Source organism: Podarcis raffonei, chromosome 8 (assembly GCF_027172205.1).
Source record: "Podarcis raffonei isolate rPodRaf1 chromosome 8, rPodRaf1.pri, whole genome shotgun sequence".
NCBI classification, from domain to species: Eukaryota; Metazoa; Chordata; class Lepidosauria; order Squamata; family Lacertidae; genus Podarcis; species Podarcis raffonei.
The window spans coordinates 67,012,854-67,028,196 of NC_070609.1; the positions used below are offsets into that span (position 1 = coordinate 67,012,854).

The 15,343-nt window shown below is 45.3% G+C and overlaps 1 protein-coding gene across 1 annotated transcript; it reads left to right on the forward strand.

Annotated features, from left to right (window-relative positions):
* The first annotated feature begins 2,610 nt into the window (after positions 1-2,610).
* On the forward strand, positions 2,611-14,552 carry LOC128419628 (arylacetamide deacetylase-like 4). The gene is made up of 4 exons (XM_053400539.1): positions 2,611-2,859; positions 10,138-10,351; positions 11,753-11,816; positions 13,738-14,552. The coding sequence occupies exons 1-4, from the start codon at positions 2,626-2,628 to the stop codon at positions 14,507-14,509; spliced, it is 1,284 nt and encodes a 427-aa protein (XP_053256514.1). The 5' UTR covers positions 2,611-2,625; the 3' UTR covers positions 14,510-14,552.
* The last annotated feature ends 791 nt before the right edge of the window (positions 14,553-15,343 follow it).

The following is a 15,343-nucleotide window of genomic DNA, read 5'->3' on the forward strand; positions in this document are numbered from 1 at the left end:
GCAATGACAAACTCTTGGTGTATGGCCAATGCCTCCTCCTCAAGACCCTTTTAACGGGGAACCCTGGTATCACCACCACAAGGGGGGGGTAAGTCACAACTTCACACACACACCCATTTAGGAAGATAGACTAAAGGATTCCGCCCAAGGCCTGAAACCACCAAAGTTGTGACGTTTTGCTATGGGGAAGGCAAAACCTGCCAAGCCAGGAAAATTCCTTTCCAGCCCTTCAACAGCAACCCTGATGTAGCAGCGCCTGCATACCTGTGGAGAAGAGGTTAACCTGCAAAAGAAGACTTAACTGAGGAAGGGAAAGGTGGGAGAAGCTGTGGAGCCGACTTCCGCTTTGCAGGTAAGATTCAGCTTCTGTTGTGTGGGCAGGACGGTCCCTCCCCTTACCTGGCCAATCCCCTGGCAATGCCTCCCCAGGCGGGACTGGGCGATTGGCTGAGGTAGGAGGAGACCTCCAGGTATCCAGCCTGGGGAGTATGAAACCAGCCTAAACTATCAGGAGTCACACTGGGATCCAGGGGGCTGCATGCGACCACGCAAAAGGAGCCCCATTTGATGTGGGAGCGGTCATTTTCATTTATCTATACAGTGGTACCTCTGGATACGCACACCTCTGTTTGCATATCCTTCAGGATGCGAACGCGGCAAACCCATAAGTATTTTTCTGGGTTTCACCACACGCACATGCGCAGAAGTGCTCTACCGCACTGCGTGCATACACAGAAACAGTACCTCCGATTGTGAATTCCTCGGGATCCGACTGGAACTCCGGAACATATCCTGTGCGCAACTGGAAGTACCACTGTATTTTTTTCAAACTGCAGCTTATCACAGTAGTCCTGCCAATGTTTTTATCTGTTTTCAATTTGTTTGCAAATATTCAACATACCATTTCCATTCCTTTATAAAAAGTTTACTATCCTGATTTCATATTCTTACGGTAAGTTTTTCCATTCCTACATAGTCCATAAGTTTTTGTACCCATTCTTCTTTTGTCAGGGTTCCATCATCTTTCCATTTTGGGGGCAAATAACATTCTCACAGATTTTCCAAGCAGAAGCTAGAAAATAAAGGCAGCACAACTTAGGTTCCAAAGATGACAAAAGTTTCAAATTTATTTGCATAGAAACACAAAGATGGCCAAGGACAATGTTTCCCCCCGAAAGCTTGATCTCTGCTTTTGGTCAGCACATCGTGCTCAGAATGGTGTAAATCCCTAAGTAGGCCATTTGAAATAGGCCTGGTGTCTTGCGCTAGCAGCAGTGGCAGATTTGGGACTCTCAAATTTCAGCAGCACAGTGTGCAATGCTAAAATTCGGCGCCCCCTGCCTCTTGCACTCCCAGTGCAGCTGAACCAGTTGCGCTTCCCTATAACCACCTCTGCCAGCAGATTCTCCTTACGCTGCCCTTCTAAGTCCCTACATGTGTGGAAGGATGCACGAGGGCCAGGATACCTTAGATCATAGTGAAGAAGGCTACTATTGCTGACAATGGTCTTCATTGCTAAACCCTAATCACTACAGGAGGCTAAGTACTAATTACTCAGTAGGCTCTTTTTGTTCCTGCATACATGTCTCCGCCCTGTGATAATCTAACTCAGTTAAAATATTTGCAGAATCAGATGAAATATCTTGCATAGGAAAAGAAACAAGGGGAATGAAGGTTTGGGACGTACCATATTATGAGGTCAAGCAATTATTTTACATGTGGGGGTTTTTTTTTAAGGAGTTTAGACAGTCCTATAGAAAGCTGCAAGCAATTCGAAAATGGAACCCTGAGTTCTTGCAGTCCTCCTTTGCTTCCATAACAACCTTTGATGGAATTATGCAGCCCATAATTACGTGACGTTAATTCACCAAGAAGCTGGCTTGGCTATTCCAACAATTTAATCCTTGCTGATTAGAAGGGACTCTGCCATACAGCCAAACTCCACCCCCAAACTCACAACTATATCATGAATGTCCATTTCAAATTCAGGATGGGTCAGGAATAGTAGCCAACATTAACTCAGAGAAGGCCCATTGACGTTAATGAACATGACTTTGCTTGGCTGCATCGATTTCTGTGGGGCTATTATGAGTATAGATTAATTGGATACAACTCACAGACCAGAATCTCACAGAAACTCCACTTCAAAATCTGGTTGAAAGGAGAAGGTCTTCATTCATAGAATTCATAAAATCATAGACTTGGAAGGGACCCTGAGGATCATCTAGTCCAACCCCTGCAATGCTGGAATATGCACTTGTCTCATATGGGGATTGAACTTGCAACCTTGGCATTGGGGCAACCCAGGAGATGGCCTGCCAGCAGGATCCACACACCCCACTCTTCCACAAGGAAAAGAGGAGAAAATTCATCAGCCTAGCATTGGGCAGATGCAAGGCGGGGCGGGGGGGATCTTCCCAATCATCCAGAGGATTTAGTGTCACAATGCAAAAGCAATGCAATGCAGTTTGAAAGTTCAATACAAACCATTTGCATACATAACTGAACACACAAATGCATTTATTTATTTATTCAGAAGAAAGAATAGCATTGCATAAGAAATTCCTGGAAAAACAAGGGTGTGATCAATTGCTACAGAATTGTGACGACAGAAGTTGGAATTGCATGACAGCAGAGAAAACAGTTGCCAGGAATCAGCCGGTTATTCAGTCCCTCCAAGGCTTCTCAGGAAGGAAGATGGATCTCTCCATGGTGATGCTGACATTTGTGATCTGCTTCCTCCTTTCCCTGGTGGTGCTCATTTATCGTGATGTCCGAAGAACAGATCTCCCTCCAGGAATTGATGGACCTATCAAACTCCTCCTAATCTCCATTATGGCACGCTCATCCTTGCGTATGGTAAGTTGGATGGACTTTGAACCTGGAGTTTCTGTGGGGCAGCTCAGTCGCTAGAGCATGAGACTCTTAATCTCAAGGTTATCTGCTCGAGCCCCACGTTGGGCAAAAGATTCCTGCATTGCAGGGGGTTGAACTAGATGGCCCTTGTGGTCCCTTCCACTTCTACAAATTCTATGATTCTGCTATTTTTTTAGTTGCATGGGGGCTGGCCAGCCAGGAAGGGTTCAAACAGGCAACATGTTTTAGGAGGTGCAACCCCACCCACCCCATCATAGAAAAACGGAATTGTAGAGTTGGAAGGGACCACAAGCCCAAGCACCACTCTGCAAGGCAGGAATCTTTCACCAAATGTGGAACTCGAACCCAGGACCCTAGGATTAAGAATCTCATGCTCTATCTACTGAGCTAGCCAGCCTGAAGGATTCATGTATTATAACTAGTAAAGGTAAAGGTACCCCTGCCCGTACGGGCCAGTCGTGTCCGACTCTAGGGTTATGCGCCCATCTCACTTAAGAGGCCGGGGGCCAGCGCTGTCCAGAGACACGTGGCCAGCGTGACGAAGCTGCTCTGGCGAGCCGGCACCAGCGCAGCACACGGAAACGCCGTTTACCTTCCCGCTAGAAAGCGGTACCTATTTATCTACTTGCACTTTAGGGGTGCTTTCAAACTGCTAGGTGGGCTGGAGCTGGAACCGAAGACAGGAGCTCACCCCGCTGCAGGGATTTGAACTGCCGACCATGCGATCGGCAAGCCCTAGGTGCTGAGGTTTTACCCACAGCGCCACCCACGTCCCACAATTTATAACTATTATAACAATTTATAACTATTATAACTAGAGATCTGTGCAAAAAACCCTCTCCCAAATTTCCAGTTCTATTTGTGAGCGCTTGTTTGTGGAGGGACATCTCTCTCCTCCACAGTTCAGATACAGTGCTGATCATCAATGTGACTTCTGAAGGATGCTTTGTGCTACGACTTCTAGCATCCCCAGCTAGCAGGACCATGCTGGCAAAGACTGTCCCACGCAGTGGTATAGTGTGGGTTGCGAGCATCTGGGGCCATGTGTGGGGTGAGGTGGGGACTATGGAGCACGCATTCAGCTGCCTAACAGTGTCTGCATCACCCAAGAGATCACAGCCTCAGAAACAAGAGAAGAAGATTCTCTCTGCTATCTGGAAAGTCACACAGAGAAGCCATTTTCAACAGAACCCAGTGACAGAAGTATGCAGCTGTATTTAGGCAGCACCGGGTGTTGAAATTTTGCACCCAGGGCAACCGCACCTGTGGCCTCACCCCACGTTATGCCACTAGTCATGCAGTTCTATCTTGGGGCTCATCCACATTTCTGCTTGTCCATTGCCTAGAAAGCAGTCATTTCCCACTTTCCCCACACTATCCGAACGTTTTGCCTTTGTCTCACCCGGGGTGCTCGGTGCGTCTTTGCGCGCGGTGAAGTGAACAGAGAAAGCGCCCTCTCGAGTTCTCCCTCCTCTTGCCCTTCCCTCCCGCCCCCCAAAAGGTGGGGGTTGACGAGATAGAGACGCTGCCCCGGCATCTTCTCATACAGAGGCTCTCACCGACGCGGGACCCACCTGTTTGCAGCTCATCTGCCTGCCCGTGGCGCGCTGGGAGCTTCCAACGCCCCGCCAGCCACGGTTGCGTGGCGAGTGGCCAGCATCCCAGCCGGCTCCACCGGCTCTTCACTCTTAGCCCTCACTGCCGCCGGGTGGACTCGCGCGTTGCGGTGGCTGGCCGCTGGATCATCCAGGCAGGGACAACGGCTCCCTGGCACACACCACCCCTCTATGCCTATGTCTGTGCTGCAGCCTGGTAAACATCCTCCGCAATGACACAAACCTCGAGTCACGCACACAAATGATAGAGAATCTTCGGGCGGGGCGGGCAAGAACGATACTCTGAGAAAAAATTGTCTCACCTCTGATTAGAGGTGTGCGGGAGGTCACCTGGAGGCAGCAGTTGCTGCGGATGCAGCAATACCATTGCAACACTACGCAGAGATCTTGGAAGAAGGTAAGTGGTTTAAATAAAGCAGCGCCCATGGAGTGTTGCAATGCCCTCGTGGAGATTCTCCTGTACGGGTGACCATCCTCCGGAGGTCACTGTTCATTCATTTTTAAACTGAATGGGGGGAAAAAACAAATGAGCCCCAATCCGTCCCCTTCCGTTGACATATTAAAGTGATAGGGGCATTCAAATTGCATGACCCCCTCCTTCCCCCAAAAAACTCTCCTGGAGTATCTCAACAGTTGTCAGTGATGAGAAAGATCCCTGTCCTCAGACTTGCAACCAAAATGAAATGACACAAAAGGTAAAAGAGGCAGAGGGAGGAATCAAGTTCGGAGATTGGTTCTTCATTGATAAAATTGCACCTTTTAAATTAGGACCTACTGGGTAACCTGTCTGATGCCTGTGGGGTGTGGGTGGTGGAATTCAAGAATGTAATAATAATATTTTCATACCAATGCTATTTGGACGGAAAACAGTGAAGTTACAAGCTGATTCCCCCAGAGGACACAATAAGAAGCTTATAGAACATGTGTGTGTTACGAAAAAGGAGCAATGCAGCAGCGAGCTCAAGATGGCTGGAAAGCCAAACAGGATGTTGATGTTTGGGACTGTTCCGTGGGAACAAAGGAACAGTCTATTCACTGTACTGAGCACCGGATGTTAGCTCAGAGTGTCATCTGACCTGTACTGGAAGTACATGGGAGGAGTTTTCCTCCTCTGCTGTTGGTGTTAAGAGAGTGCAGACACGTTTCTCTGTACTGCTGGAAAGACAGAAATAAAGGCATGTAAATACATTTCTGTCTGTCTGTCTCCCCTCCCTGGGGATGGCAGGGGAGGAGTGGTGTGTTCTTCTCACGTTAGAGGAGGATCGCCGATTGAGATCTCGCCTGATCTTGCCGGGAGTCGCAGACGGGGAGGTCAACAAGGAACTCAAGCCGGGTGCCTGGAGAGTGGCCAATTCCTCTGACAAGGCTTGATTCCTACATCTGGTAGCAGACGCTGGTTTCTGATCCATGGGAATCAGCATGAGAGGTTGATGGATCGTTTGTCATCCTCTGCACCAAAGAAGATAAGATAACGTCTGCGAGCAGCCAGAAGCTGAACAGACAGCTGGACACTGAGAGGGGCTGTTTTCCAGGCAACGGAGCCCCAAAAGGTACGCTGAATTTCGGGCTAAAAGTGTGAACGCAGATTGATTCATTTTTCTGCTTCACGGGAGCTGCGTTTGGAAAAACAGCTCTGAAAGCAAAGGCTTGCATACCAGGAATTCTTGTGGTTGATAAGATTTCCTGTTCGAAGAAAGGTATGCACAGTTGCTAGGCAACGACCGTCAGTACAGTGGAAAGCTACTGACAAAGGGGCTGGCTCAGTGAGAGCCTGGGAAGTCAAAGTTGTTTTGGCTATCTTCGCAGCTGTGCAAGGACTTTGAGACAGCTTGCAGTTTGCCTGCCAGAGTAGGCAGTAAACAATCCAGAAAAGACTTTTGTATTTTACAGGCTCGAGAGTGAGAGCTGAGACTTGGATTCAAAATGGATACCAAGAAGGGGGGAGGTTTACCTTATCCTCCTCCCCTGACTAATGACAATTATTCATCTTGGTCTGTAAAGATGAAGGCCCTGCTGCAGAATCAGAGGATCTTTGAGGTGATTGAGAACCCCATCCCTGCAGCACCAACGCGAGGTTGGGAGTCACAGAATGTAAAGGCCAGGACGGCTATAATTCTGTGTGTCTCAGATTGCCAATTGGTGCATATTCAGAATTTAGAGTATGCACGAGAGATTTGGGAGATGCTGCGTAGAACACATCAGAGGGATGCTGGTTCTTCAGCGTTGCTGTATTTTGAGAAGCTGACCAATCTGAGGCTTGCGCCTGATGGAGATGTTCAAGCGCACCTGACGGAGATGAAGTATCTGCGCCAACAGATGGTGGAACGCAATTTCCGTCTACAGGAGGAAGTGTTTTGCTTCATGATGATAAACAGCCTAAATCGGACTTACAAAACCGTTGCCAGTCAGCTTGGTTTCCTTCCGGCTCAAGATTTGACCGTGGAGAGGGTATGTGCCGTTGTTCTAAATGAACACAACCGGCTTGCTGCACTGGAAGTAAAGGACAGGGGGAGGGAGGAACGGAGTTCTAATTCCCCCACTGATGTTGCTACTGGAGAGAATGCTGTAGCTTTGAACGTTGTCCGATGTTACAATTGTGGACAGGCTGGGCATCTTCAGCGGAACTGTAAGAAGCCACGCCAGCCAAAAGGAGCTAAGGGCCGCTCAGCAAAGCCTGAGGCATCAGGCAAAAGTCATACCAAGTCTACGGTGAAACCTGCAAAGGCTTTGATGTCGAAAGGAACCACGCCAGATGTTGAGAACTCGTTTGTAATCGACACGGGGTGTACTGTTCATATGTCCCCACACAGACAACTATTTTCAACGTTTAAGAAGCAAAGCTTCGCTGTGAAACAGGCCAACGGTCAGGAGCTGGAAGCGACCGGGATAGGGACTGTGTATCTTGAGAGTCTGAACTTGACTATAAACAATGTTTACTTGGTTCCTGAATTGAAGTTCAATCTGCTGAGTGTTTCGCAGATTGCAAAGAAAGGACTGAAACTGTCCTGTGATGCTGAGAGCTGCAAGATCTTCAAAGACGGAGAGTTGTATCTTTCTGCCAGAGAGAAAGATGGACTGTATTTGTTGACTTATGAACAAAGTGATTACATGGAATGTAATTCATCTGAGTCTAACTTGATTTCTCTCGCAGGTGTGACCAAAACAGACGCCAAGGAGGTGACCAGGGTCGACAGAGCATTTCAGCGGGTGTATGCTGATGTGATTGGTCCTCTAGCACCATCTAGAGGCAATGCAAGATTTTATCTTGTGTGTGTGGATCATTTCTCTAATTTTGTCTGGATTTATGTGTTAGAGAAACCACAACAAGCCTTAGAAAGGTTTCAGGAGTTTTGTGACAAGGTTGAAAATATGCATGATGCTAACATTGATTGTCTTTTCACAGATGAGAAGCAATTTTTTCTTTTACAGGATTTTCAGGAGTTCCTGCAGAAGAAAGGGATAAGACACAAGGTTGCTGTTTCAGCGGAAGTGTGGAACAGGGGTGTCTGTGTACGGGTGAACAAAGAATTGCAAAAGGGGATGAAAGCGCAATTGATTAGTTCACATCTGCCACATGAGTACTGGGCGGAGTCGCTAATGTCGTATTGTTATACGTGGTTGAGTAAGGTTTCAAAAGAGTTGGGAAGTTCTCCTTTTGAGAAACTGTTCCATAGAAAACCTTCTGTTGCCCATTTCAGGGTTTTTGGGTCTCATGTGAGGACAGAAGCTCCAGGTGGAGTAAAGAATGCCAGAGGCATTTTTGTGGGATATGAAAAGGGTCTCTACAGAGTAATTTTGTCTGAATCTGGTCAGGTGATTCTCACGAAATTTCTAGAGAGTGCTCCTGAACAGGAGAGAGTGATAGAACACACATTTCCCACAGAGGACAATTCAGATGATGATGATGATTTTACAGATTACAGTGGTACTGAGAGTGACAGTGATAGCTCAAAGAGCTCAGTTGTCACAGTCATTGAGAGGAAATCTCACACAATGGATAGACCTTCACAGGTGAAGGATGAACCACTGTTTACCATTGGTACTGGGTCTCAACAGAGTCCAGTGAGCAGAGAAAATCAGCACCTCATACGAAGGTCTGAGAGAGTTACAAAGGGTGTACCACCCAAGAGGTACTCAAAAGAGTTTGCTAACTTAGCTGTTGCATGTGTTGCTGTTGTACACAACCGAGGACAGGTTGGAGCTGTGTCTAAGTCAGAGACAAAGACACAACAGAGAGTTGCTAGCCAAGCTAATGCAGATGCACTCATTCCTTGGAAGCCAGACAACCAGAGAGGTACACTGGGGAAACCAGTGGCGAGGAGTTCCAAGGGTGGAACTGTAACAACAGGGGAGTGTTATGTGTATAACAACTGTTTGTTTTCTTCTCTGGATCACGCTTTGCTTGCCGCAACACGCATTGATTCTTTTGGGGGAGGATGTTACGAAAAAGGAGCAATGCAGCAGCGAGCTCCAGATGGCTGGAAAGCCAAACAGGATGTTGATGTTTGGGACTGTTCCGTGGGAACAAAGGAACAGTCTATTCACTGTACTGAGCACCGGATGTTAGCTCAGAGTGTCATCTGACCTGTACTGGAAGTACATGGGAGGAGTTTTCCTCCTCTGCTGTTGGTGTTAAGAGAGTGCAGACACGTTTCTCTGTACTGCTGGAAAGACAGAAATAAAGGCATGTAAATACATTTCTGTCTGTCTGTCTCCCCTCCCTGGGGATGGCAGGGGAGGAGTGGTGTGTTCTTCTCACGTTAGAGGAGGATCGCCGATTGAGATCTCGCCTGATCTTGCCGGAAGTCGCAGACGGGAGGTCAACAAGGAACTCAAGCCGGGTGCCTGGAGAGTGGCCAATTCCTCTGACAAGGCTTGATTCCTACAGTGTGTGTGTGTGTTTTTAATGGCTTATAAAACTGTGACTCTGAAATATACTCAGAGTTGCAAAGTGATTTCATGCTCTTCATTCAGCTCATAGTGGTGAGGAGGAATGAATGTCCCCTCACAGTATCTGCTTTATATACATTATTTACACAATGGGCTGCACATGATTGGCTAACTCCGGAATTCTACTGTAAGCCAATCAGGTTGTGGATTCATTTCTATCTGGAGCATGATTGGGTGGTTCCTGCCAACCAATCATACTGCTGCATTGTTCTAGGACCAATCAGACTGCTGCATTCTGAATCCTATTGTTCTAGGACCAATCAGACTGCTGCATTTTGGATCCTATTGTTCTAGGAACAATCAGACTGCTGCAGTTTGGATCCTATTCAACTCAGTACATAACAGATTCTGTGTCCATTATGTTGGAGGTTTGGTGGACCTGGTGGGGGAGGAATGTTAAAGTCGCCTAAAAATGTCACAGAAGACATTACAGACTGCTTAAAGCTGTCTGAGTCTCCCATTGAAACCAAAGGGAAAATGAAAACTAAGGGGGGGGGGATGAAAACAAAGAGAACATTTAATGAATGCAATTGGAACAAATGGAAATGAAATCAATTAAACTTCTGAATGAATCAACGAAGCATTTCTCACCCCACACTACTCCTACAAACAGACCTTGCGAAAACCTTATTAAACTGAAAGCTAACTATGCTTGATACTAGCTTCTGTTGCTTTTTTGTTTTTTTCTAAACAGGGATCTATTTTGGAGAAGTTGGGAATCTGTACAAAACCGACATTCCTTAAATGGAGTTCCTCTGCAATGCCAGCAGGGAGCGAGCCCAGACTCTACACTATCGACACAAAATTTGACAATGTGACTGTGAGGATTTATCAGCCAAAGGGCCTATCCACAGGACAGAGAGGAATTATCTACCTTTATGGAGGAGCTGGCTTATTCGGGAGCATAAGTGAGTCATTCTAATTTAACTTACAACCAGTGTGATCTGTGTGGGGCTTGATCTGGAAACTGCATCTCGTGCACAGTGCTGGGACCAGGTTGTTTAGTAGGACAATCGGACAAGCAGATATTACACCTGTGCTGAAGCGACTGCACTGGCTGCTGATCAACTACTGGGGCATGTTCAAGGTCTTGTGGTTAGGACCAGGACAACTCAGGAGCAGGTTACCTGAAAGGCCACTTATCCATTACGTTGGTCGTTTATGGAAATTCTAATCAGGGTACCACATCCTACAGAATATTCAGGGCCGGCCCTAGATAATTTGCCACCTGAGGCAAAGCAGAACATGGCACACACACCCAATGCCCTGCCGCACTGCTCAGGGATTTTTGGAATATTAAGTGGTTTATAAATGCTTTCTAATAATTTTATATATATATATAAACATATTTTAAAGGAATTGGTGTGAAGAAAGAAGCTGTGATGGTAATGAAGACATCATATGTTGCTTTCAGCCGTATTTGCAATCATCACTATAATTTAAATAAAGAGGTCATTTAGGCCGGAGAGAGATAAAGTAACCCTGAGAGGAAGAGTTCAGTGTATATGGGGAAAAAATATTCCACATTAGGTATCTGCTAAGTATGTGCATTTCAGAAATGGATAAACAGATAAGATGATTTCACACACATGGTATCCTTTTTTCTATGTAGCTCAAGGTATTATTAATAAAGCACTCCTGATTAAATCCTATTCTTATCTCCTTACTTCCAGTCTCTTAGCACAATTGATGGATACCAAATTGGAACTATGGTGACCAGATTTCTAACTAGTGAGAGACGCTAGAAGCAAGTATTGCTAAATCGGTACCCTTCAGCCGTTGTGAATTACAACTCCTCCTGGACCATTAGGATAGCTGGGGCTGATGGAAGTTGTAGTTCAATGACATCCAATGTAGTCCAATCTTTTCTGTGAACTGCCCTGATACCTCTGGCTATAGGATCGGTATATAAATTCAGATAATAATAATGATAATAATAATAATAATAATAATAATAATAATAATAATAATAATCTGAAGGGCAACCCCTGGCTCAGAGAGTCAGAAGCCAGATCTATTGGTTTGTAGTATAGTAGAAAGAAAAAAGAGGCACATGCAGGAAATGCCATGGGGAGGGAAATAATCTTTGACAACAAGGGTATTAGTTTGACTTTGGGGCCTTGGGATCTGGATGGGTGGAAGGCTGGGTAAATAGGAAAGATGGGAATTCTCCTCTGGCTCAGATACAAACAGAGCCACAAAGAAGACTTGGGGTTGCGTCGTACTCGTCATCCCAACCCACATTAATGTAGAAATGTGTATGCCATTGTGTAAAGTATTAATACACTGAAGGTCTTTTTACTATCCAGAAGGTTATCGGAAGCTGTGCCGCTACCTTTCCAGAGAAAGTGAATCAGTGCTTGTGTGTGTTGGGTAAGTCTACTTATTCCTGCATTGATCCTGGATATCCTGAACAGCTGATAAGTGTGGAAGCAGGTGACTCCCCCCCCCAAGTTACTCCCAAAAGCAGTGGGGGCATTTGCCACTAGATGGTACAGAGTTAGCCAATGCAGTGTCCTCCAGGTGTTGTTAAATGCCAAGTCCCATCAACCCCAGACAGCATGATTTGTGGTCTGGGCTTATGAGAGTTGTCGTCCAACTACATCTGCAGGGCACCACGATTGCTACCTCTGTATTAAAGGCAGTTTTTCATGATACGTCTGTTACGACAATTTTCTAACAGGTGTGTGGGAAAGCTGACTTCTTGACAGTTCTTCTAACAGCAGCCAAGGCACAGAATTGCACCAGGGCAGAATAATCCTCTGAAGACAAGGGAATAAGAAACTGTGGGAAAGGAACCCAAGGTCAAGAAGGCTAGGCTGAAGTCTGGGCTCCAGTCAAGCTCGTTCCCATCACCACTGCGAGTTCACCACAGTGCTGGTGGGGCTGCAAGCAAGGGAGGGACTCCCATACATTGAGGGTGGCAGTGTGACAAGCTTACTGGGTTTGGGCAAATTACTTTTGATGTCGTTTCTCATCTTGGTCTATCCCTGAACGCAAACCCTGCTCCGGCCCTTCTGCCACTAGATCCTGATCTAGATGCTCCCATTATACATAAACCGCTGCCCATTTCCCAATGGAAAGGTCTCAAAGGTCCATCTATGATGGGATGGTAAGGAGAAGTCTGAGGTTTGGCTCTCTTCAAGCATCTTACATAGCAGAGAAGGATGCTGAGAGGCCAAACTAAACATGACCCTTTTGACAAGGTATAGATCAGCTGTGTGAACAGATGTCAGTGGCAGACCACCAGGCACACATACTGAGTTATGAAGAGGCTGTGCCACATATAGATGAAGCCTTTGCAATGCTTCAGTGATTCAGTTCCGTGGCAGTGCCCATACTCAAACTTCCTTCTTATATGTGACTGGAGAACTCATGTAACACGGGTATTGTTGGAATTGATCAATGTCATCTTATTATAAGACCAATGAATATTCTAGAAAATAAAAATAAAGAAAACAGAACCAGCCATTTGCCTCCTTGTCTCCAACTGTTTGCAGGCTTTGAGATCTCCAAGAGTCAACACAATATTGAAAAAGATACACTATATATAAAGTGCTTTGACAATATCACCAGATTTATTAATCAGCAAAACAAAGTAAATTGATGTTTCTGGTTTTTCTTCTTCTGTACCTGTTCCTGAAACAGTAAGAGACAATTACAGTCTAGGTTTTGCACCCTGTTACACCTAATCTATTTCTATGGCAACTCACTGCTACAGTTATATGGTGGAAACATGTATCTGACATATTGAATATTTTATGAAAGAATCCCATGCTCTAAGGCAGACATCATGTCTGCTGTGTAATTGCCCAGGGTGTAAAAATCATTTGCTCAGGATAGTAAATTTTAATTAAGCGAGCCTCTTTTGGTTTATGACTTGTGTACCACAGCAGTGCTAGAACCACAGCAGTGTTTACTGAAATTTAAAATTAAATTACATTGTGAAGTTGTTGACCTTTTGGAAGTTCATTAAGGCTTCCCATAAACATCTGGTTGGCCACTGTGAAAACTGGGTGCTGGACTAGAATGTCCCATAGCCTGAGCCATCAGTGCAGACATTACTCTATGCATTTTTCTACATGTCACTTGGATGGGGAACAGTCCTAGAACCACAGCAGTGTTTACTGAAATTTGGCGAACAGTCCTACCAAAGTTGGAGAAGGGCAGATTTCAAACGCTGACTATGTTTCATTTCACATATTGTTTTAGAAAGTGTGAACTAGACTGGTTTGTCTTTAACTAAGAATAGGATTGACTTTCTCCCCTGCCCCTTCTCTCCATCATCTTCTAGGCAACGTTTGGCTCCTAAGCACCGCTGTCCTACACAAATCATGGACTGCATCACCACCACTGAATACTTTTTGAAAAATGCAAGTGATTATGGGGTAGACCCTAATCGTATTGTCATTGCTGGTGACAGTACTGGGGCTGGAATTGTTCCTCTTGTCTGTCAACATCTGTTAACGAGAAAGGATCTCCCAAAGGTCAGAGCCCAGATCCTGCTCTACCCAAATATTCAAACACTGGACTACAACTTGCCATCTTATCAGCAAAACCGAAATGTCCCCCTCCTGTTCACAAAATGGTCTGCCGAATTTGAACTCAGGTTTATGAATGTGAAGCTAGCATATTTGGATCAATTCCTGAAGGGGGCCCATGTTTCCGAAGAAATGAAGATGAAATACAAGAAATGGATCCATGCAGATCATATCCCGGATGAGTTTAAAGTCAGGGGCTACAAACCACCCCCGCCAGTCCCGTTTTCAAAGGAGCTGCACGAAATGATGAAGCTTTCTTTTGATCCCAAGCACTGTGCTCTTCTAGTGGAAGATGACATTGTACGTCAGCTCCCTGAGACGTTTATGTTAACCTGCGAGTATGATGTGCTTAGGGATGATGGACTGCTATACAAAAAACGCTTGGAGGACAACGGTGTGCCCGTAACTTGGCACCATGCAAAGGAAGGATTCCATGGGATTCTAAGTTCAGTTGATTGGTTCTTTGAATGGCCATGTGGAAGGGTGGCAGCAGAGCATGTAACAAGCTTCATAAAACGATTCTGATCAAAAATCTGTTCTCTTTCCCGCATAAAGACCTTTCATTTTACTGCATTTTACTGGGTGTAGTGGGTGAAGAGATACTAAGGGAAGATAAAAGACTGTTTATGTATGCAACAACCGCAGCAAGAATTCTTTTAGCCCAAAAAATGGAAACAGCAAGAAGTACCAACAAAAAGGAGTGGCAGATGAGGATGATGGACTTTGCAGAAGTGGCAAAGCTGACAGGAAAAATCCAAAACCAGCACGATCAAGTATTCCAAAAGCATTGGAGTAAATTTATACGATATTTGAAAGATTATTGTAAGCAATTAACATCACTAGCAGGGTTGTCCAATGACCTGTAGTGAGAAATTTTCTACCTTTCTATTTTTATTTAAATTTTGAGACATTCTGTAATAAGTCTAATTAGAATTAGAATTGAAAAACATAAATTGCTGTGATAGAAAGGTTAATTTCGAAAGCCTTGAGGCGGGAGGGAAAGAAAGAGCCAAGGCAGTATAGTGGATAATGACGATGTGAATGTATAACATTAAATGGAATAATAATAATAATAATAATAATAATAATAATAATAATACACCTCTCATCCAACTTTAGGGTGCCTCATTTAGGGCTGTAGAATGCGCATAATTCTGAAAAGGATTCCTTATTTGTGATTGCTTGTGCATGGGAACCGGTCTGCCAATATAGTATGTTACATTTGCCTAATCTCAGAGTGTTATATATAAAATGTTTGTCCTAAGCAGAGTTGTTGGCATCTGTCTTGAGAGACAAAGGAGTGCACCTCCCGGGATGAAGTCAAACCAAAGTGATCTCTCTGGGGCGCAAGCCTGGGCG